Source organism: Podarcis pityusensis (assembly GCF_964106645.2).
Source record: "Podarcis pityusensis genome assembly, chromosome: 1".
Lineage (NCBI taxonomy): Eukaryota > Metazoa > Chordata > Lepidosauria > Squamata > Lacertidae > Podarcis > Podarcis pityusensis.
This window is the reverse complement of record NC_138028.1, coordinates 18,073,592-18,095,369: the sequence shown is the minus strand read 5'-3', so window position 1 is coordinate 18,095,369 and position 21,778 is coordinate 18,073,592. Positions and strand designations below refer to the sequence as shown.

At 42.1% G+C, this 21,778-nt stretch overlaps 1 protein-coding gene and 1 long non-coding RNA gene across 10 annotated transcripts in view; one reads left to right on the top strand and one right to left on the bottom strand.

The window, feature by feature from the left end:
- BCL11B (BCL11 transcription factor B) overlaps positions 1-21,778 on the bottom strand; it is a 164,331-nt gene that overhangs the window by 74,955 nt on the left and 67,598 nt on the right. For 6 of the 9 annotated variants that reach the window (XM_081017940.1, XM_081017939.1, XM_081017942.1 and 3 more), the window contains exon 3: positions 11,046-11,252. The exons of the other annotated variants lie outside the window; for them this stretch is intronic. In XM_081017940.1, coding sequence (XP_080874066.1) covers positions 11,046-11,252 — 207 coding nt within the window. The remainder of the gene's footprint in view (positions 1-11,045; positions 11,253-21,778) is intronic. 9 annotated transcript variants of the gene reach the window in all.
- On the top strand, positions 13,082-20,839 carry LOC308470474. Its single transcript, XR_013982435.1, has 3 exons — positions 13,082-15,237; positions 15,487-15,562; positions 16,405-20,839. It is a non-coding gene; the product is annotated as an uncharacterized lncRNA (long non-coding RNA).

Sequence of the window (21,778 nt, the reverse complement as noted above, 5' to 3'; positions counted from 1 at the left end):
CTGGAGGGTCGCAGGTTGGGGGTGCCTGCTCTAGCCATTACCAGAACTGTGTGTGCTCTGAAAGGCCTATGCTGCACTCCACAAGCTAACCTGCTGCTCTCAGGTATGGTGGAGGGATCCAATCCTCTTTGCTGAAATAAGATTTGACTGGCTACCCAGTTGGCTTCTCTATGTGGAACTGGGAGGGCGGGGGCTGCCATCTCACCTTTCACCTCCGGCAACAAAATGTCTCCAGCTAGCCCCGCACATCCGAGCAAAACTTGCATCTATTGTGTCACACTGGCTTGGGTTATTATTTAAGCAACTTTCTTTTTTCCAAAAACCCTCCCATACACACACACACACACACACACACACACACACACACAGGCATTCCAGGCGATTATGCTTGGCCAGGAACAGCGAGCTGATGACAGCTACTGTCTCTTTTCCACACCTTCTGAAAAATGCAAAAATCTAGCCTTCTCTTTTAATATTTCTGACGCTGGTGACCAGTGTCAGCTCTCCCCATACAGTAACTGCTTTAAAGCACTGCATAGAGCACCGCATTAAAAATTAATTACACATGCTATTTTATTGATAGTGCATAATGTAATGAGCACCAGCTGTGCTAAACATCCAAACTCCTTTTTAAGATAGCTATTAAAAAAAGAAAAGAAAAGAAAAGAAAGAAAGAAGGAAGGAAAGGGAAAGAAAGAAACTACACTTCCAAATGTTTCTCCTGTCAGAGGAGGGGTGGGGGGAGAGAACAGCAACATCTTGTACAGATTTGCAACAGAATTCTTTGATTTAGCTCTACATTTGGAGTGTTTGAAGAGTTCAGGCTCTTGGGCTTGGGTATTAGAATAAAATCCAGTTAACTCTCTAAGTGTTGGAGCCATTGTCTCTCCTACATCCTTGGTTACCTTAGGTCCCTTTGTGTTTAGATTATACCATCTATTTCCACCTGCTAATATTGCAATTTCACACACACACACACACACACACACACACAGCGCATGCACAAGGACTGGGTGCTTAGAAGTGGCAAGAATGCACTTTTAAACATCTTTAAATACTGTTACCCCTGCTGCTTCTTAACTCTACATGATGAGGATTTACCGAGTTACATCGATTTGAATGTCTCTTTAGAACAAAGGCAGTCCTTAACTTAGATTAATAGCACCAGGGGCTGTGGGTGGAAGAGAAAACCCACCCCCCAAATGGATTCTTAGCTTTCTCCGAATATTTACAGTGCTCTCGTTTTGTTTCTCCACGTAGTTTCTGAAACGCTCCTATCTACAATCGTTGCCTAAAAATATAAAACACAATCACACACTCAGCCATATTTTCCTGGTTGCTTTCCTATAATAAACTGAGAGATGCAACACTCTGTACATAACGTTTGAGTCAGGGTTTCTTTTTGTAAAGCATATTTGCTTTAAAGTAACTATCATGCACAAATGCCATTCTGCTAGATGCTGTAAATATTTTATTCAAATCAATAAATATTAAGTAATGCCAGCTAATAGGGCGGTTTCTCCCAAGCACAAACTTTAGCAATTTCCACCCTGGTGAAAGCCACATTTTCCCAATATTGTATATTTTATATGTAGCGTCAATATAGATCACTGTAGTTACCTCTCTCTCTCTCTCTCTCTCTCTCTCTCTCTCCCTCCCTGACACATGCACATGAGCAGCCCAGTTTCCTCTCACCATTTCCTCATGCAAGGGCTAGGGCACTGGGCAAAGTGGGAGGACTGGGGCAGCGTGTTTTTAAACCTGATTTTGGTGTGTGCGTTGCTATCCAACTGGGCATGATGCGAGAAGGGGTGCAAGACCTGTGGCGTTCTCCTACAGCTTTGCGAAGTTTAAGCCTGCAATCTTATAAGCATTTACCTGGGAGCCTAGGACTTGCTGATCAGAAGGTCGGTGGTTCGAATCCCGGCAACGGGGTGAGCTCCCGTTGCTCTGAACCTGCTCCTGCCAACCTAGCAGTTCAAAAGCACGTCAAAGTGCAAGTAGATAAATAGGTACCGCTCCAGCGGGAAGCTAAATGGCGTTTCCGTGTGCTGCTCTGGTTCGCCAGAAGCGGCTCAGTCATGCTGGCCACATGACCCGGAAGTTGTACACCGGCTCCCTCGGTCAGTAAAGTGAGATGAGCACCGCAACCCCAGAGTCATCCGCGACTAGACCTAACAGTCAGGGATCCCTTTACCTTTACAATGCCGCTGAACTCAACTGGACTTATATCTGAGTAGATGCGCACAGGATTGCACTGTTAAGAGGCGCGGCTTTCTTTCTTTTTTCAAACTGGATGAGTTTACATTCCCCGCTCTGATTACTGTTTTGTTTTCCCATTGATCCTCCAGTTTTAATAAAACCCAGTCTGGAATGAAACAAAAGCTTGCTTCTTGTTTGAGTATGAAATGTGCAGAACACATACCATATCATTAACATAAACGTTTCTGAAATAATGCTGCTTTCTAGACAGACTGTATTAATTGTATCAGGCTCTTTTCTTTTCTTTTCTTTTCCCTTTTTTTTCACAGCAAGGGTGGTCTGATATAGGGATTCTCATTGGCTGACTCGGGAGTATAAACGCCACACACACAAAAATGAATACAAGGATATAATTGAAGAGGAGAAAAATTATATATTAATATATGTGTATATATTAAACACACACACTAAGTTCAAGCCCATTGTTTTACTTACAGGTAATCCTTTTACCTTTAAAACAATGGCAAGAACACACCAGGCTGACTAAAGAATTCAGTGAACAGAAGGCGGTACAGACAAACTGATGTTAACTTTACAAGATCGCTCAGTAATTTTTAGAACACCTTAATGACTAATGCAGCCAAGCTCCTTGTATTTGAGATATATTGTTTTAAACTCTGAGAGCTTGGGCCTCTGTGTGTTCCTCAGTGAAGCTTGAACTTCCACCACCTTCTCCATTAATCATGCATGTCAATGGCCACTCGCTGTTTTTTAAATATGCAGAATTTGTGATTTCTTTCCATCTTTTGTATTCAGAATCTTTTTCATTTTCTTTTACTGCTTCTTAATATCTAAGGCAAAATTCATTTTTTTAAAATATGGGCTTCATTGAGCTCTGAGAAAAGGTCTATATTGGTAAAAAAAATCTGTTTTGTAGCGGAAACTAAAGACAAAGTCCCCACCCCACATGAAAAGCTACTCCTCATTTCCCCCACTTGCATAAGTCTGTTTTCTGTTGCATTTTTCATTTGCAAAGAATATGAATCAGCAGCTAGAACAGGAATCGGGGCCAAATCTGGCCTCCCGGGAGGATGCTACAAAAACACACAGCAGACAGACCAGAGACTAAAAAAATAAAAATAGAGTTCTTTTTCTCTAGGATACCATATCTGAATTCACTTATTTTCTCCTTTCCTTTCTGTATCTTTTCTTTGTGTGATCTCTGTTCAGATCGTACACCAGTGTTTTACACTGTATTCTGTCCTGAATGCATTGGCAAAAATGTGACATATAAATGTTATAGTCAGACCAGGCAATGTAAGGAAGCTGTGAGGAAGAAGCCACTGGGGAGAGGAGATGGGGGCCTTGGCCTGTCGCCATGTCCAGGCCAAGTAGGTGCTTGCCACCACTGTATAAGAATGTCCCCATGCACATAGGTATGGATGCAACCATTGACCCAAAGAACTGGTCCAGGGGAAATGCCGTAGCGTAGTGGCAGTTCATGCATACACATGGTCCCAGGTTAGATCATTTCCAGGTATGGTTGGGAATGTCCCCTATCTGAAATCCCGCCAGTCACCGTAGACAATACAGAGCTAGATGAACCAATGGTCTAAGGCTGCTTCCTATTATTCTAATCAACTCAGCTAGTAACGCACCATCTGCAACACAGTTCAATGCCACATTCAAGTTCAATAATCTCCAAATTCTCTTACCCCAATCCCCAGCTCTCCAGTGCACACATAAAGCTCCCTGGCCAATACTATACTAGATGAGCCAATGGTCTGCCTTGGCGTAACTCAACTTCATATGTTCAGCTATGTCCATATGGGATGCTACATTCACTGGAATGGAGGAAGGAAATCTGGAGGAAGTACAGATCTGCTTCCTTCACTGGAATGGGGAGAACAGTTATTGTGGGTAAATGAATATTGGGTTACCTTCAGAACCCTCACATCTGCACAAAATTCCAAAAATGGCAGATAGTTTTAGGAACGTAAAACAGTAACCTTTATTATTAAATTTTGAACCCCATGGAATAAACATATTTGCATGCGACTGGTGTGCGGTTTTCTGAGCTTATAGAAAAGGGCGAGATATATCTATATAAATTAACATTATGAGCCACCAATGGAAAGCACAGAGGTATAACTTGTTTGGGGAGGAAGGGATAGCAATAGGTTCATTTTTCTACATCAGTGATATTTGCTAGTCATATGGGCAATGGGATATAAATGAGAAAAAACTAGATGCCTTGTACTTTGCTTGTCCGGGTGCACAAAAAAATGTGTGTCCTTCCTACCTATTAGTGTGGATGTCTGTAAACATTTCTAGGTTTAGTTGTCTTCATCAAAGTTAAAACCTCAGAACTACTTCCAACTTTTTATAGGGTTTTTTCCCCTTTATTTTTTTTAAGGATTCATAGCAAGTTAATCAGAAAAAGGAGCAATGTGTTGGTTTTGATCCATGCACCACAAGCCTGTGAATTTTGCAACTCCCTTCCAGCTTCTAATTAAACAGACACTAAACATGTTTCAGTGGGAGACTCCAATTCAGCAGGCAGAAGCCTCTCCTTGGAGGCAAAAAAGGACATAGCAACAGAGACGTCTGTAGATATTTAAAAGCAATATTTTAGGGACTGGGCCCATCTTGCAAAAGTCTGTTCCTTGTGATGGCTTTATATAGAATTCAAAGCCTGTAAGAAAACTGAACTAGCATTGGAAAGAAAAAGAAAGACTAAGGAGGTCAATTTATAATAGGGAACAACTGTCTTGTGAATGCTCCTGCAATTTCTGAAGCTCAAAAAGGGTCGTGGCCATGGGACAATCTTGCTTGCACAACAAATAGTGTCTATGTTCAGAAGTGAGCCCCACTGAGTTCATTGGAGTGGGTACAGGACTGTAGGCTTAATAGTCTAAAATCTGCATATATGTGCCTAAGATGAGATGAGAAGTCATGGATTGTGACACTAAGCTAGTGTAACAGTCAGGACAGCAAGACTCAGGATCAGGCTGCAAATAGAAAACACCATGCAGAAACAGTAATAGGATGTATTATCAATGGCAGGTTTTATGTTTCAGCCTCCAAACATCCCCAGGCAGCCAGGAATGCAGAATGTTTACTGTAAATTGCAAAACTGCTCAAAAGCTCCGTTTCCCGCAGTTTCAGCATCTAAGACCATTCTCTTAACAGCTCCCTGTCCATGCCAATTCTGAACAGCAAAGGTGCTATGCCATCGTCCAGGCCAAAGCTGCAAGATTTCTTTTCTTTTGTTTTTTCCCTAGATATTTTTCCCAGTATGAGTGTTGTTTTTAAGTTGATTTGAACATTGACATTTTATAGTCATGGGTTGTTGTTTTTTTAAAAAAATAGTTGATTCATCCCCCCAACTTTTGGTAAAGTGTTTTATTTCTTAAAAATTATAATCGCAACAACAACGACAAAATATTTTATTCATTCTAGTTTTGCTTCAAATCCGAACTAAAGACATTCTGAATTAAAATGATGATGATGATGATGTGATCCATATTTAGTTTTACAAAAAGAGCTAGAAAAAAAACCACCCTTGCTTAGAGGAAGAAACAAATTTCTAACAACAGAAGAAAGTAACTTTAAAATAAACTAAGCAAGGCAAATGTAGAGAGGTCTGGAAAGTGAAATGCTGGGATTGAGAATTTGGTGAAACTTTCCCTCTCAGACCAACCTCTAATGCTAAAGGAAAACTGCACAATTCTTATCACTGGAGTCCTCGCTATCACCTTCCTTACAAATCCCATGCAAATGAGCTTCTTCTAATTTTGACTACCCGTAAAACAATCCTCTTCACCGCAGCATGCTTCAAATGTCACCTGATTTCTTCCGTTTTCTGCACTGAATGAGACAATAAGGGGCTAATAAGCTCCTCTCCAATGGTGGGTGGGGGGAAAGAAGATGTTTTATTTCAAACAAAACTTGACCAACTACTGTCATAAATGTTTAGTGTGTGCTTTGATATTAACGTATTCTCTAAGTGCTGCAGATTACAGCAGTAACTACAGGAAGCCATGATACTAGGTCGATTCCCCCCACTTAAAACTGGCACAACTTGCTCAGCAAATAAGATCAGTCCAAAAAACTAACAGCGCACGACCGGCAGAGTAGGAAGTGAAGGAATGCAAAATGCATACATCCCCTGCTTCTGTGTGCTTTATTGAGTTACTCTTTCCTTATCTATTCTTAGTTTTACTCTCTCCATTATTGCTGCATGTTTGTCTTAGAAGAAGTGAGCAAACAGGGTAGCACACTGGCTTGCTACATCTCCTATACGGGAGAGACTCCTCGCGTCTATGTTATGTCAAATAAATGCTGTCGGAATAAAGTATCTGTAGGAGAAACGTTGAATTCGTCATTGCAAAGCCCATATACTAAGTCGGTGGGGTGGGGTGGGACAAACCATGGAAAACAGCTCTTGCCTACACTAGTCAACTCCTTTGTTTCCAGAACTTAAAGTCATCTACCTCTCCCATCATTCAGGCCATGAACAGGGGAACATAGAAAGCTCTTTCCTATGGACTCAAGAAAACTGCTCTATCTATCCTGGTACTGTTTGTGGATAGTTTGCCAACACTATGGGAAGTTTTGTTGTTGTTGTTTTGCCTGAAGAACAGCCTGCAAGTCATTAAATAGATAAAATAGTACTGCGTATTCCAACTGGCAGCGATGCCCAAAGGAACAGTAGGAGACGGCTCCCGGTTCTTGTGTGCCCTTCAGCAACACACCATCCACAGACCTGCCTCCCTCATGGAGTCACCTCGTTGCTCATCTTTCTCATCATTGCTATCACCTGCTTCTTTGCTAGGAAGAGAGACCATCAGCAAGCAGGCAGTCGCTTTTGTTGCTCCTCCTTCTCCTTACTATTCCCACCGCCACTGTCTAGGCCAAGGTGATCAAGCAGGTTGCCATGGTGAAGAGGAGCCCTTGTCACAGTGGGCCTTCTGCTGAAGATTGGGTCCTCAGCAGATACCTGATCATGCCAACCACTGATGCCAGGGCCCTCAAGGATTGGATCTCGGATCCTTACTGAATCCAGCTGTGCTAGCTCCTGGTCTGTTTCTCAGTGCTATTCAAGGTGGTGGCTATTACCTCAAAAACCCATACTGGTCTGGAACCAAGCTACTTGAAGGGCTGTTCCCTCTCATGTGAACCCTCCCATCTTTTCAGATCAACTAATGGGTTCCTCATGTCCATGTCATTGCCTTCTGAGATGCGTTTGGAAGCAATGCAGTACCTCATATAGGCAACTCTCTTCTTTGTTTGTGTTCTGAAAGCATCTGACGACTTTTTTTCATCCCCAAGTTTTTATGATTTTACTGTTGCTTAGATTACCATGTGTTTAAAGTCTGGCTCTCTTTGTAGGGTGTGGGTGTGCTTAAATGCTGTTGTTGTTTTAATTTATTAGTTTTTCATTACTGGCTCATTGTTATTTTGTTTTGTGAGCTGCTTTAAAGCATCTCCGTTGAAGCGGGGATAGCAGGTTTATTTATTTTACAATAAATTGCAATAGAATAAATCTTCTGGATGCTAAGTACAGGCTCTACCGCTGAACTGTAACCCCTCCCTTTCCCCTGTGCAGTAACATAAATTCATTGTGTTAAAGATCTACACCCCTTCACTTTATCTACTACCTCTTTTTCATATCTCAATGGCCCAGTCTGGACACACTAAACTGTGTCTTAGTATTATGATGCCAAGTCTCAGACCCTGCATTCCCTCTTCAGCATGGGCCACAAGGAGGAATGCATAAGCTTTTGCTTCAGGTTTACATTAACCACGGCTTGTTATGTCCAGACGTGACAAACTGTACTTAATCTTAACTAGGCACTGTTTGAAACAAGCTACCTTGAGGTATGGATTACGCAACTGGCTTGAAGCCACTAAACTGTGCTTAGTGCAAACCAGTAGCAAAAGCTTCCGAACTGGCTGCACGAGAGGAGAGGGGAGGAAGAAGAAAGTGAAGGAAGTCAAAAGCTCTTCAAGTATTGTTCTTACCATGCTAGTCCAACCCCCTGCAATGCAGGAATCTCAACTAAAGCATCCATGACAGATGGCCATCCAACCTCTGCTTCAAAGCCTCCAAGGAAGAAGAGTCCACAACCTCCCAAGGGAGTCCATTCCACTGTCAAACAGCTCTTACTGTCAGAAAGTTCATTCTGATGTTTAGTGGGAATATCCTTTCTTGTAGCTTGAATGCACTGGTTCGTATTCATTTATTATTAACTCTGCCTCCCTCTCCTCCACCTATTCAGTTACTGGCCCTCAGCCCAATATACCTGAAGGAGCATCTCCACCCCCATCATTCAGCCTGGACACTGAGGTCCAGCTCCGAGGGCCTTCTGGAGGTTCCATCACTGCAAGAAGTGAAGTTACAGGGAACCAGGCAGCAGGCCTTCTTGGTGGTGGCGCCCTCCCTGTGGAACGCCCTCCCATCAGATGTCAAGGAAATAAAGAACTCTCTGACTTTTTGAAGACATCTGAAGGCAGCCCTGTATCAGGAAGCTTTTAATGTTTGACATTTTATTATGATTTTTATTTTGCTGGAAGCTGCCCAGAGTGCCTAGGGAAACCAAAACAGATGGGTGGGGTATAAATAATAAAAAATATTATTGTTATTATTATTATTATTGAATTTGGTTTGATTTGGACTGTAAGCTTCTTGATGAAGGGTTGTCTTTGGATTGTTATTCTAAAATTCCATGCACAATGATGACATAATAAAACAGCAGCAGCATGGATTCATATGTTAAAAAGGTGGAAATTTGTGCGAAAGTTATTGTGTATTTTATGAAGGTCATGATGCACACACTATGAGGTTACATCCAGTTTGTCAGTATCCCATCGGACTGATGAAAATAAGCCTTCAAATGAGGGATGGGTTCAAACCAGAGAGCTAGATTCATCGTCACTTTTGACCCAACCAAACATGCACCACACAATTTCTCATATATGGAGCAGTATTCACGCCACTCGTATGACTTATCTTTCATGGATATGTATCACAATGTAACTTAGACAGACAACCACCTTCCCCAGGACAACAACCATCACAACTGACATACTACCTGAAGGAAGACTAGACTTTTCCCAGGTGCAAAATGGGAAAAAACAATCCAACAGAAGTTTTAGATTGTAAATTCCACAGTGCAGGGACTTCTCCTTTTATACATTGCAAAGTGTCATGTCCTATATAAAGATATATAATGTACAGAAACAATAAGCATCTTAGTGAATGCGTGTGGGCTGAATGCAACAAATGAGAATTTACTGCAGTAGGACAATGTCTCATAATCGGAGACTCCTGAAAATCACTTAAAAAAAAAAAAAAGAAGCCAGAATTTTCTGGATTTGCTTCTGTACTAAATTTCATGTACTTCCACCCCTTTGGTTCTCCACTGCCCTACCTCTTAGTCCTTTCTCTCTTCATCTCTCCTTCTTTATCTCTTTTCTCTTTTTCTGCCTCTTCATGCCGACTTTATTGCTTCTTATTCCTTTCCCTCTTTTAGTTATACGTTTCTCATTAGCACATGGGAAAAGTTGTGGGTGAGATGGGGTATTGTTTTGTTATTGTTTATACTGTGAACAATTGTAAAGAAAAATTAATTCATTAAAATAAAATAAAATAAACCCTGATCATCTGGAAAGACTCTACTGGAGCAAGCTCTCCAGCACTGGTATAAACAGCCACTATTACGAGCTACAGAAAAAGATGGTTAAGATGCAATGGAATTCACAGTCTACTCAGAAGTTACTCTAAGATCTGACCCATTTTGTGAAATTGTTGAAGAATGGAGGAATCTACAGCAGTGGCAACTTTTCCTCGGGAACTGAGGAAATGCCAACCAAACGTACCTTGGATGTTCAAGGCAATAGCACTTCCCTGATGTTATGCCCTAGCAACTGGTATTCAGAGACACCTTGCCTCTAATCCTGGAGGTACTATATATACCCATCATGATTAGTAGCTCCTGATAGTCTTATCATCTGCGGATCTGTTTAATCTCTTTTTAAAGCCCTTCAACTTGGTAGCCATTGCCATATTTTGTGACAACGAACGTCACAGCTTTTCCCCCAACTCTGCGCAGAGTTAAAACTATTTCTTTTCAGCAGTCCTGAATCTCCCAGGATCCAGGTTCCTTGGGTGAGCTCTAGGCTCCAGTATTCTGAGAAAGAGGCTTTTATCAGGTCACATACAGCTACTGTCTCCCATAATACCTGTAGGGTTTAGGCTGAACTTTTGGGGAGCATCTTTTAGTAGCCTTTTAGTATGTACAGTCTGCTATGTCCAGGTTGTTTTTGCTTTGCACTGATGAAACAAGGAAGAAATTAATGAGAGGCTAAAAAAAAAAAAAAAGCAGTGAAGAAAAAGTGTGTGGACCATAAGTATGCCATGTGCCTCTGAGATCTGAGGAAAGCCTTTAACACAAATCATTAGGAAGAAAGACCTCAGATGCTAAATGTTATCCAATTAAGCTTAAAAGTAAACAGCCCAGAGAGATAAAATCTTGGTGTCGGAGTATCACATTTGTGTGAGGATTCTCAAGACGTTAGTTCCCAACTTGACATAAACAAACCAACAACAACAGACCTGTGGCAACTTCTGAGGTCGGCTAGACCGCAGCCCCCCCCAAAATAAAAATTACAAGTGAATTTTAACTCCTGCCGTAGAAATGGCCAGGAGTTGTTCTCATACAGTGTGCTGCTACCCGTGTCCTTACACATCCAAACGGAACTGGCGCTCCCATAACTAAAGAGGACATCGCGTTGGCAGCTGACCTTCACATAGCGACAATAAAAGCGTTTTCTATTACCTGACAACTGACAATGACATCCAAATGTGCCAGTCTCAGTTTGAGACCCGCCAACTGAGACTGCACGCTCCCCGCAGCAGGGCAGGCTCAGGCAGGGCGGGAATGAGGTCAGAGCACGGTGGAGAGGTGGTGTTGCGATCACCGATGTGTGAGGGTGGGAGGAGGCAGTTATGGAGGCCGCCGGCAGCTTTGCAGGCCTGGACGGCCCTGAGGAGAAAACAATAGAAAAATCTGTCAGTGGTACCTACGTCTGAAGGGAAAGAGGGTGTACAGCAGGAGCGATGCGCAGCTGCTGTGCTTTATTTCACGGCGCGTGTTTGCTTAAGGCGCAGAGACGTACATAAGGGCTGGGGGGAAAGCTCAAGGGAAACTGGCGTCTGTGGTCGTTCTAAGGGAGGCAAGAAGAGAGGCTTCGAAAAATCATACTTAGTGCCTCTTATCAAGACAATGCCATTTTATTTGGCTTTTTGTTTGCTGGGAGGGTGCTCTTCTTACTTGCCCTAAACCTTCATGACGGGGGAGACTATAAATCTAAATAAATGAACGGGGTGATAGGCAACATGGCACAGGTGAACTTCCACCGGTGTAACAGGACTCCTCTTTCCTCTTTGCCCTCCACATCATCAAGTATATCTGCTACAAAGGGTCCCCCCCAACCCACTGCAGAATATTTTGGCGGTTCATGAGATCTGCAGGAAAGAGGCAAGGAAGGAGACATGCTGATGCACCAGAAGAATTACTTTCTGCTGGCAGGAGACCACAGTTAGATCTCACCCATTGTCCTTAGTTCTTATGATATCTTCTTCCCTTCCTCTATAACTCTCAAGCCACGATTATGCTATATATACACATATTGCCAACTCAGTCTACCTCTGGTTACCACCTGTTCTTTACGTTTACAGGTTGCCCATATTTGTTGAGGAGCTCTATCTAGAATAAGCAGAAAGAACATTTATGTCTAGAGTTTGGCTATATTCAGCTTCTGTCAGCTCAGCCTTCAGAAATGTGTGTTTCATTTCTAGAAATGCCAAAGAGCAATCAAATATGTTTTTTTTTTTTTTTTTACAAGAAGAAGAACACCAAGTTGGTTGCTTTGTAGAAACATACATTCATTAACTTGCTTTGTTTGTCAGACCTATACTAAAAACTAAATAGCTGTACAAGAATGTCATCTTACTTATTCATCCATCCATCTTATATACTGCTGTTTCTATGAAAATCCAGGAACAGTTTGCATGAAAAATTTAAAATACTCTAAACTGCTCTGCCAAAAAAAGGAAGTCACTTAAGCCACCCCCATTAAAGGACTGGCCCAATTAGTTATGGGACTGTGCTCTTATTGCAAAATTAGAAGTTGACATCAGAAAAAGGGATGAATTGGGCCTTGAATTGGGCCCAGTAACAGATAGGCAGCCAGTGCAGTTCATATAGAACCAGTGTTATATTATCTATTCTTGCCGCATTCCCTACAGCTCAATCTTATTAGGCAGGACAGAAAAAGATCAAGAAGGCATGAAGCTGGGCAAACCCCTTGAAGTGTCTTGTCCCCATCCTCAGGCCACAACAACCAAAGCTGGTCCCCGAGTTGGTCTTGCTACAAGACTTGAGCCACCTGTGTTCCAGCCATCATCCTGCCTGTTTCATTGGCTGAAGCACCTCAGGAAAAGCAAGCAGTTGATCATTTGGTACAGTGACGGAGAATACAATTAGAAGCAACCACACTGAAGGCCCTCTCCATCTCGCCATCCCACAGCAAGATCAGGGAGTCAATAGGAGAGTATGTCATGTCAACCAGAAAACCCTCCAGAGATGTCAGGAATCCTTAGGTTTCTGCAAGTCTCCAGGGCAGACAGTTCTAATTGGTCTTCCATCCCTGCAGGGATCCCTCCAAACCTCACCAGGCTACGGTCCATCCACGACCATGGGATAATATGACAAAAAAGACCCACACACTCTATATGGGACAACCACCACAAATCCATTCTGTACCCAGACTAGGTTAAGCGTATGTTGCACTAGATGTGTTAGGTCTGCCAAAACTGCTTCTACCAGCTAAGGAAGGGGGGGCTGTTGGGCATCAGAGGGGAGGGTACATTACCAGGATCTCTGCTTTCTCTCTCTGTACCAACCAGCCCCTCAATTCTAGTCTCCAGATGGATGGTTTTACTGGTGAGGCAGACAGAAAATTATGACTATTAGACACTGGTTTTCCAACACTGTGTTTGATAACTATGATTATCTTGGGGTCGCTATAAGCTTCTTGATGGCCTACTCAATTTTGCCAATTCAATAAATTATGGGCTGGCCATAATTTGCCAGGTTTAACAAGTGCCCTGCATCTAATAAAATAAGCTTTCTCATGTAAAAGATCATGCTACAATGAGCCAAGCACCTTTTCTGCTGCTGCGAGGTAACATAGCTATTCTTCAGGCAAACACAGGCGAGGGGACAGGACTGGCACTGGAGGTGCCTGTTTCAGTGGTGGTGTGGAAGAGACCCAGGGGAGGCTGCCAGAGCCACTGGGAATGTGCTTGGGAACCGTATCGAAAGGGGGGATTATTGTTTTATGGCCATCCTAATGCAAGTAGCCAAACAGAGAACGGGAGAGGGCTGTTTGCCCAGCTACCACCGAACCAGCCTCGGCACACCAGCGCAGACGGAGTGCAGTGCCTCGGAGCTCAAGCAAGCTTCACGGGGATGCCAAGATTCAAGCTCCCAGAATAAAGCATTCATTGGTCACTGTGGCTTCCTTGCCACTTGAGCTACAGCCAGAAATGCGTTCTGCATGTTCTGTTTATGCATTCCATTTGCCACACCGAGTCTATAAAGAAAGTGGAAACCCTCCTTTTCCCCTAATAGCTTGAAATTGATATGGAGACCTCCAAATATATTATTCATTCAAAACACATACACATATATCTTTTTTTAAAAAATCATCTGTTATTTAAAGCTGTACTTAGTTTCTGCTCCTGCTCTGTTGGAAGAGCTTTTCTTCCTGCTCTCTTGGCAGTAGCGCTACGACTTAAGCAATTAAATAAAAGCATAGAAATGTGTACACAAGGTGCATATCTTGTGAAGTTAACCTTCAGTCAGTACTCATCAGAACTCAGTCGGGCTGCTGCATCCAGATTCTCAATAACTGTGGCTCCAGTTATATCTTTATTTAACGCCGACGTTTACTTGAAGCGCCTTTGAATTGAGGTAGCTAATAAACAAAAGCAGCTCCTGCAGTAAGCTTACAAGTCTTAAAACAGGCTGGCATGCTTATTTTAGTCAGATCTCTACAGTAACAGAGCTCAGGGCAGACAACAACTTGAAAAATTAACAATGATACATGTATACAAGATATACAGATAAATGGCATTTAAGAACAACTGCACACAACTACCAAATACTGAAATGAAAGACAAGCCTAGGCCAGGATATCCAGAAGACATCTATGCATACATTTTGGAATTTTCTTAGGAGCAGAACAAATCTAGGAGTAGGGTGCATACAGTAAAAAATGCCTCTCTGAGCATACAAACTATTCCTATTTGCCACACCAACCAAGGGCATTGTTGAGTCACAAAGGGATGTGGAAGGAGAGACTGTGGAATCTAAGTCATTTAGAACAAGACCCATATCCATCTTCAACACAACGGGAGGAATTCAACATCACTCTAAGGCACTCATTTGATGAGGCCAAGCATTTCAACTTGACAGACTTAATTACCACCCCCTCCACACAAATCCCACACCCACATCCATGTTATTCCAGGGGTTCTCCCAACCACCCCAAGCAAATTTTGGGGAGTGTGCAAAGGGAGAAGTGGAACGCACCATTGTGCAACCGGAAGTCCTCATTTGTGGAATCCTGCCCAATACTTTTTTCCCTTCCAGCTTCCTGTTAGGATAAGGATTCTCTGGTGTATCAAGCATAATTCACCAAGAGTTTGCCACAATTGTCTCCTTCTGTTTGGACACATCATACTGAGAACAAATCATTGTTTGGTAAATACTAGTTTTGAACAATAACCACTCTGTACAAAGACTCCCCCCCCCCCCCAATTACGCAGACATTAGGGAATTAAAACCCTCCATAACTGAACAACATTACAAAACAGTATTTTCCTCTGCTAAGGTTTCTTCAGCATCTCAGGCATCCTAGTTTGAAAGCTACAGCTAGCATGTTGATCTGATAGCTATACATGTGAGTCCAATGGGGTACTTCATTCTTGGCAAAGCATCGAGCACTCCAGTCTGCACGGACTGAATTTGATTTTGTCATTTATCTTAAATGGCTAAGAGACTACCAGGGCAAAACATTTGTGTGAAGCTGTTGCCAAAACCACAAGTGAAGGGTCTAAATCCCTGGCGTAAATACATGAGCGCCGAAGCATCAAGGATAAGATTTGTGTGCTTTTCTGAGCAGCTTTTTATTTTTTATTATTTTTAATAGACTCTCTGGACTCTGGGGATTCTTTTTCTTTTATTTTGCAACCTTTTGATCTCACTTCGAATTGCTATACAAACAGGTAAAAGAAGCCGCTAACGGGAACTGTATCTACATTACAATCTGGATGTGACTTTCTTTCTGCCAAACCAATGAAAGCAGATGGCAAATATGGAATGTCTAAATATACAGAAACAACTTTGCTTGTAATGGGGGGGGGGGGGGACAGCAATAATGGCAGGATCTTTTAATGTACAGAGAAAGGCAGGCGGACAACAGAGTCTTCAAACACACAAAAAATTCCCCAAATTCAGGATTCCTAATGTTAAAACATTTCCCCCCCCTAAAAACGTACCGTTACCATTGGCACTGTTAGTTCAACTCAGTTGCCACAAAACCTGGAAATGTGTCTGTTGGACACTGAGCCTGGAAAAAGTGTGTGTTGTCAGTTCTCCACATGTCCATGTTCACCACAATAATTGCTTGTAATGCTTCCCAGAATTAGAGAGAGCCAAGGGAAGCTGGATGGGGGATCCGTAAGGTCTTGTTGAAGTCATGCATCAGGGCCAGCTTTGCTTCTAGAGAGCCATAGGCAATAATTTAATACTAATACTTCGTACTAAGTGCTTAAAGAGTTTTGCATATATTATGTCAGGCATATTTACCTCTGGAGGAGACCACTATTATTATGGTCATACTGGGAAGGCCTGAAGCCAAGAGGTAATGCCTTCTGCTAACACTACTCTACTCAGTTAATACCTGAGATGAGAAACGACTTCCAGCTGATAGCTCAATGTCCTAACCACGATGCCACACTAGATAACCCCGGGAGCTCTCGTAACTAGCCAAGCATGTTATACAGTGGGAACTGAGAAAGGAGAAGTGCAACACACTCACATTTCTGATTTCCCCACTTCTTTCTAGCAGCTGAACCAACCTGACGTGGAAGGAACCAGAATGTACATGCAGGCCTCAACTTGCAACACAGCTTTTTGATCAAGGATGTGCAGTCTGTCTCCATAAACCACACCTCTATTAAATATGAGGGTGGCAGATATCTCTTGCATTGAGTCACAGCCTCCAGGCTCTTGAGTCAATGCCAACATGACCCTGAGACTGTCAGTGTTACAGTCTACCTCTGCTAGACCCGTGTGATTCAGGTTAGTGTGAAAAAAGGGAAGGTTATTCCAAACAATAGCAGGTAAGTACACAAGCTGAGAAGAAACAATATGCAATGGAACCCAACATCATCGCTGATCTCTTATGTCTTGCGAGCACCAAAGGCTCATCCCCTCAGGCCAATATTGAAAGGAAACTCCCATGACAATAAAGTTAAATTTCAACAATTACAGGTGATAGTGATGCTTTTTAAAAAAACAACAACACCCTCCAATAATATCTGACAACCAAATTGTATCTTTTTGCCTTTGGTTATAAGTGTATGTCTGTATGTCAGGGACGGCTAGAACACCTCATCTGTTGGATAAAACAACACCTGAGCATATTGGTTTGCACCCACTACTGTCCTTCCAGAAGGTTCTTTGATCCAGCAGAGCCTTTCGTGAACCAAAAATCAAGCAAGCCATTGTACCAACTGCCCCTTCCCTCTGTGTCCCATCCCGTCCCCCAGCTCTGCACCAGAGGGTTGGGGTACAGCATGGGAGGTCATGCAGCAAGCTTCAGAAGAAAGGGGATATTTGCCAAATCCAAATCTCCTCCTTCTGCTGGATCAAAGAGCCCTCTATGAATGAAGGCTTAGCACTGGATACACAACCAATTGCAATTATGTGGCTGATGTTGTAAAGGACCAGTTGTTAAGGTCATGTGTTTTTTTACTTGCATATTAAAACACACACACACCCCATCAGAGACACAGAGAGGATTTTTTTGAGCACATTAAATGCTTTGTACAGCAGCAAAGAATTCTTCTTTTATAATCGTTATGGTTAAACCTCTGTGATGTAGCTTTAAGAGACTTCAGAGTTAATCACATCACAGCTCCTTGATTTACCCTGGATTTTGGAGAGAACCTTGACTTGTTATGTAAGGGACAGTGGAGAGCAGGGGTGGCGGGGCTGGTTTGTGGATATACAAGTTACTTTAATCTCTCTTACGCTGTGCATTAACATCTTTTGTTCCATCTTCCGGCATTCTGCATCTTGTGCTAATGAACAGCATGACCTCAACTACAGGCAATTGAGATGCACTGAGAGCATATCTCACTTGGGTTAGATTTGTCCTGAAATTTCCTAGTGAATTTGTACCCAGTTAACTAAATTCTGATTCCCTTGCTAATCTCCCTCCTCTCTTGGAAAAAAAACCCAAAACAATCCACACTTCTTCCCTCCAATGAAAAGCATTCTAGTCCACACTGTACTGAGAAAATCCAGAATGGCTTCAATTAATTACTGAAATCAATCCAGATTGCACTACACCCAGAACAATGCAGATTATACTTTTGTCTTGTTCACTACACTCAGGCTTTGGCAGTGAAGAGCAAAGATTTGGTTCTGCCAGCCTAAAAGGATAGGTGTAAGGTGCTAGTCTAAAGCTCCAAATTGTGTGAGTAGTCACACATAGTCCACATAAAATCACAGAACTGTAGAGATGGAAGGGACCCCAAGGGTCATCTAGTCCAACCCCCTGCAATGCAGAACTCTCAATATGGTTTGCATTTAGTTAAAAGAAAGGTGGGCAATCAACATTTACAATCAAAGAGCAGATTTGAGCAGCAGCACAGCAATAGAACTTCCATTCAATACAAGCACAAGCCTTTGGAACACATTAAGTAGCATTTGTATAAATGCTTCCTGTTTTGTCTTGTTGTTAAGAAACCAACTAAAATCTTTTTCAGCCAATGGAACCTTTTCTAGAGACAAACTGCACCTGCTGAAACTCCCTCTTCTACGCAATTAGTAAAGATACAGGAACCCTATTCTCTGTTGCCTTTGGCCATCCTAACAGGGGTATACTGTAATACAGAATACAATCCATCTATTCAACAAACCGGAGTGCTCTGTAGAACAACAACATAACATGTTATAAAACTATGGTTTATGTGGACAGGTCACTTTCAGAACTAGTTCAATGAAAGAACCAGCTTCAATGCTTAATTTCAGCTGGGTGTTTTCATTTTAATCTTTCCCTTGAAAGGCCTGAAACCGGAGTCTCCCATATCACAAGCTATCTGGTACTCTCGTAAGTGCCCCCTGGTTTCATGGAAGAATGCCAGTAGTGTGGCTTGAATTTAAGTCTGCTTTTGAACATGTGATCTATCTGATACTTTGATTTTCCTGCATGGCCATTAGGGGAAAGAAGAGAAAATCTCACCATAAACAGGGCCAATGTCTGCAGCACAGTCTACCTGCATCCTGTAGAAAGAAGATAGCTCCCAACAAGATGAAAAGGAATTTTTAAAAAATTAAACCAGAAGTAATACTAATTATTGCTTGTATTTTTCTCCCACCTTTCAGCAATCATCCCCAATATGAAACAAACAGAGTTTCTAGGCCTGGATTAAATATATTCAGCGCAGATGGGAACTAAGGGTTTGAGACTGTGGACGTTGATGAATACCAAACACATCTAAGAATCATTTCTGTACTTCCTTTCCCAGTCCCGTAAGTTACTCCAGCAAACCCCCCATCCCCAAAAAGAGAGCGCAATCAAAGAAAGTCAAACCACAAAATCCAAATGAAATTTAAAACATTACACACAAAGACTCGAGTAGCCACATTAAGGTATGGTTCTCATTTATTTTCATTTGTATCTAGGAACTTTGGGAAATGCTGCTAATGCATAACTGAACCCACATATTTAAAATAAACAAAAACCTGTGCAAGGACACAGTTTCAGTATTCATTCTAAATGGCCTGCCGCCGCCCCCTTCAGATAGTCACAGCGTCTTTCGTCTGCTCCTGGTGCTCAGAGTGTTCTGCCTGCGCAAACACCGTTCATTTGCCTCCTTGTTTCAGATGTGCAAGTCACATGCACAAAATGTTCACAGCTTTCAAGCTTGACTGTTGTCATCCCCATATTGATTGGAGAACTGCAGGATGCTTCGTTCATTACGGACGCAGAACGCACGTACTGTACCTGAAAACTGCATGTACCTGCAATGTTATATGTGCATGCCCGTTTTTAAAATCTTGTGTACCTCGTGTGTGTGTCAGAGCCAATTACTCTGGGTCCCCTGGGACTGAAACACAGCATGTACACAGTCCAAAAAAAGATGGCTGTGGCTCTCACCTGCCACAAGGAATGCAGACCCATGCTGTATATGGACGTGTGCTTGCTAATTACAGTGAACATGTAAAACTGACTCAGAAGAGTTGTCACATGTGAGACTCGAATTGCCTTTGAACCTCTCTATTTATGTTAGTTTATTATCTGGCCATGGTAAATACAGAAGAAGAAGAAGAAGAAGAAACAAAGGAGAGGCATTTGTAATGCGAATGAACATCCCTCTGGATGAAGCTTTTGCATCCCCAGCGCAAAGCAATTGAAACAAGAGCCGCTTCAAATCCCCGGTGTGCAAATGCCCTTATGTTACAAGACAAGCAGCACTGCCCAAGGCTATCCAACGAATTCAAGTCCAGTCTAACAAGGACTCTACTAGCTTTCGTAAGTCTCTTTGCCTGCAAGCATTTGTGTGGCTATACCAATGGATGGATGGCCCCCAAAATATAATTGAAGTCTTTAAAAGTAACAGTGTCCCTTTTGGACATTGGCTGAACCATGGAATTGCATGTATGCCTTCAGAAAGAGCTCTGTATAATTACTTCTATGTTTTTGCATTTACCTCTGAGCATCTCTCTATATATAACTCAAAACAGCAACCTTCCTCCTTCTGCTAAATTCTCAAAGAAATTGTGTAAGAAATATCGAAAAGCCTTTTCGAAAACAGGTTGATTCACTTCTCTTTCCATTTTTGCTCTTAAAAAAAAAAAAAAAAAGCTGGTTGCTTTTCTATTAACACGGAGCTGTTGTTTTAATTTAAAAACAACAACTCCTACATCTCTGTGTCTTATGTACAAAAGCACAAACACAGAAACTAGTGCACTGCTCAGACATGTAAGACGTGGGGAACTTACACAGAGGTTCAAGTGCTTGTAACAGAATAAGCAGACCAAGGCAGCCAGGTAAAAATACACAGGGGCAAAAACACATTCATAGATACACACACAAACATGCAGAAGGGCACCCAAAACTGCAGGCATAAAGTGCACAGTTAGATGCACCCCTTAGAAGCCATTAATACTTTTCAAACCAGGCACACATGTAGGAAGTTTTTGAATACTCAAGATCACACACTGAGTGACTTCAAGCTAACACCCATCTTTAGACTTGCTTGCAGTGTGTGTGTGTGTGTGTGTGTGTGTGTGCGCGTGTGTGTGTTTTTCTGGCAAGCAAGGATTCCTTCTGAATTGATACATTTCTTTATAGCCAGGATTCCTACTGATTTGGTATAAATGAGTCATAGATCAAGAAAAGCAATCTTGATAGCAAGAAGAAGAGAGACTGCTAGTGAGGGACACTGGCACACAGAAACTTGACAGTCCCCTTACTGCCTCCCCCCTCGTCTATTCCCCCCTCCCATGCCAAGACATTAATTCTCACAAGTCGGAGAAAATTACTATGCATGAATGCAAAAAGCATGATCAGGAGTAATTAACATGGCTTCATATGCAAATTTTATTAATGCAGAAGTACAAAGTCATTATGCAAATGAAACTTACGTCAACTCTCTTGACAAATATTCATCTCTGAAGCTCAAGTTTCTCCCTTTTTCTAAAAAAAAAATTGCTCTTTCAATTTAAAATAAAATAAAATAAAATTGAAACAGGGAGGGGGGGAGAAGTGATGAGGACCATTTGACAAGTTTGCAAAGTTGTTTTTCAACCAGATAAATTTATTCTTGCATTGTTAGGTTTTTTGTTGTTGTTGTTGTTGTTGGCAGGTACACGACAGCTCATAGAGAAAAGCAGGAGGGGGGGGAGAGAAAGCTACCAGCAGCAGGCAGCCAATCAAAACGCCAGCGGCAGTAATGAGCGCGATTGATGACTGTTTGGCTTTACTGCAGGGTAATGAACTAGAATCCAGTCTGAGGAGGAAAAAAATATGAATATTCATGAAGCTGTGCTCCTGCCTTTGATGATTAAAGAAATTTTTAATATTCAAATAAGCGCTTGCCAAGTGATTAACAAAGAACAAGCACGCAGGAATATGGAAATAGAGCTGCAGAAGATTTGGGAGTCACAGCCTGTGCTGCAAAGACAGCACAAAATTTCAAAAACAA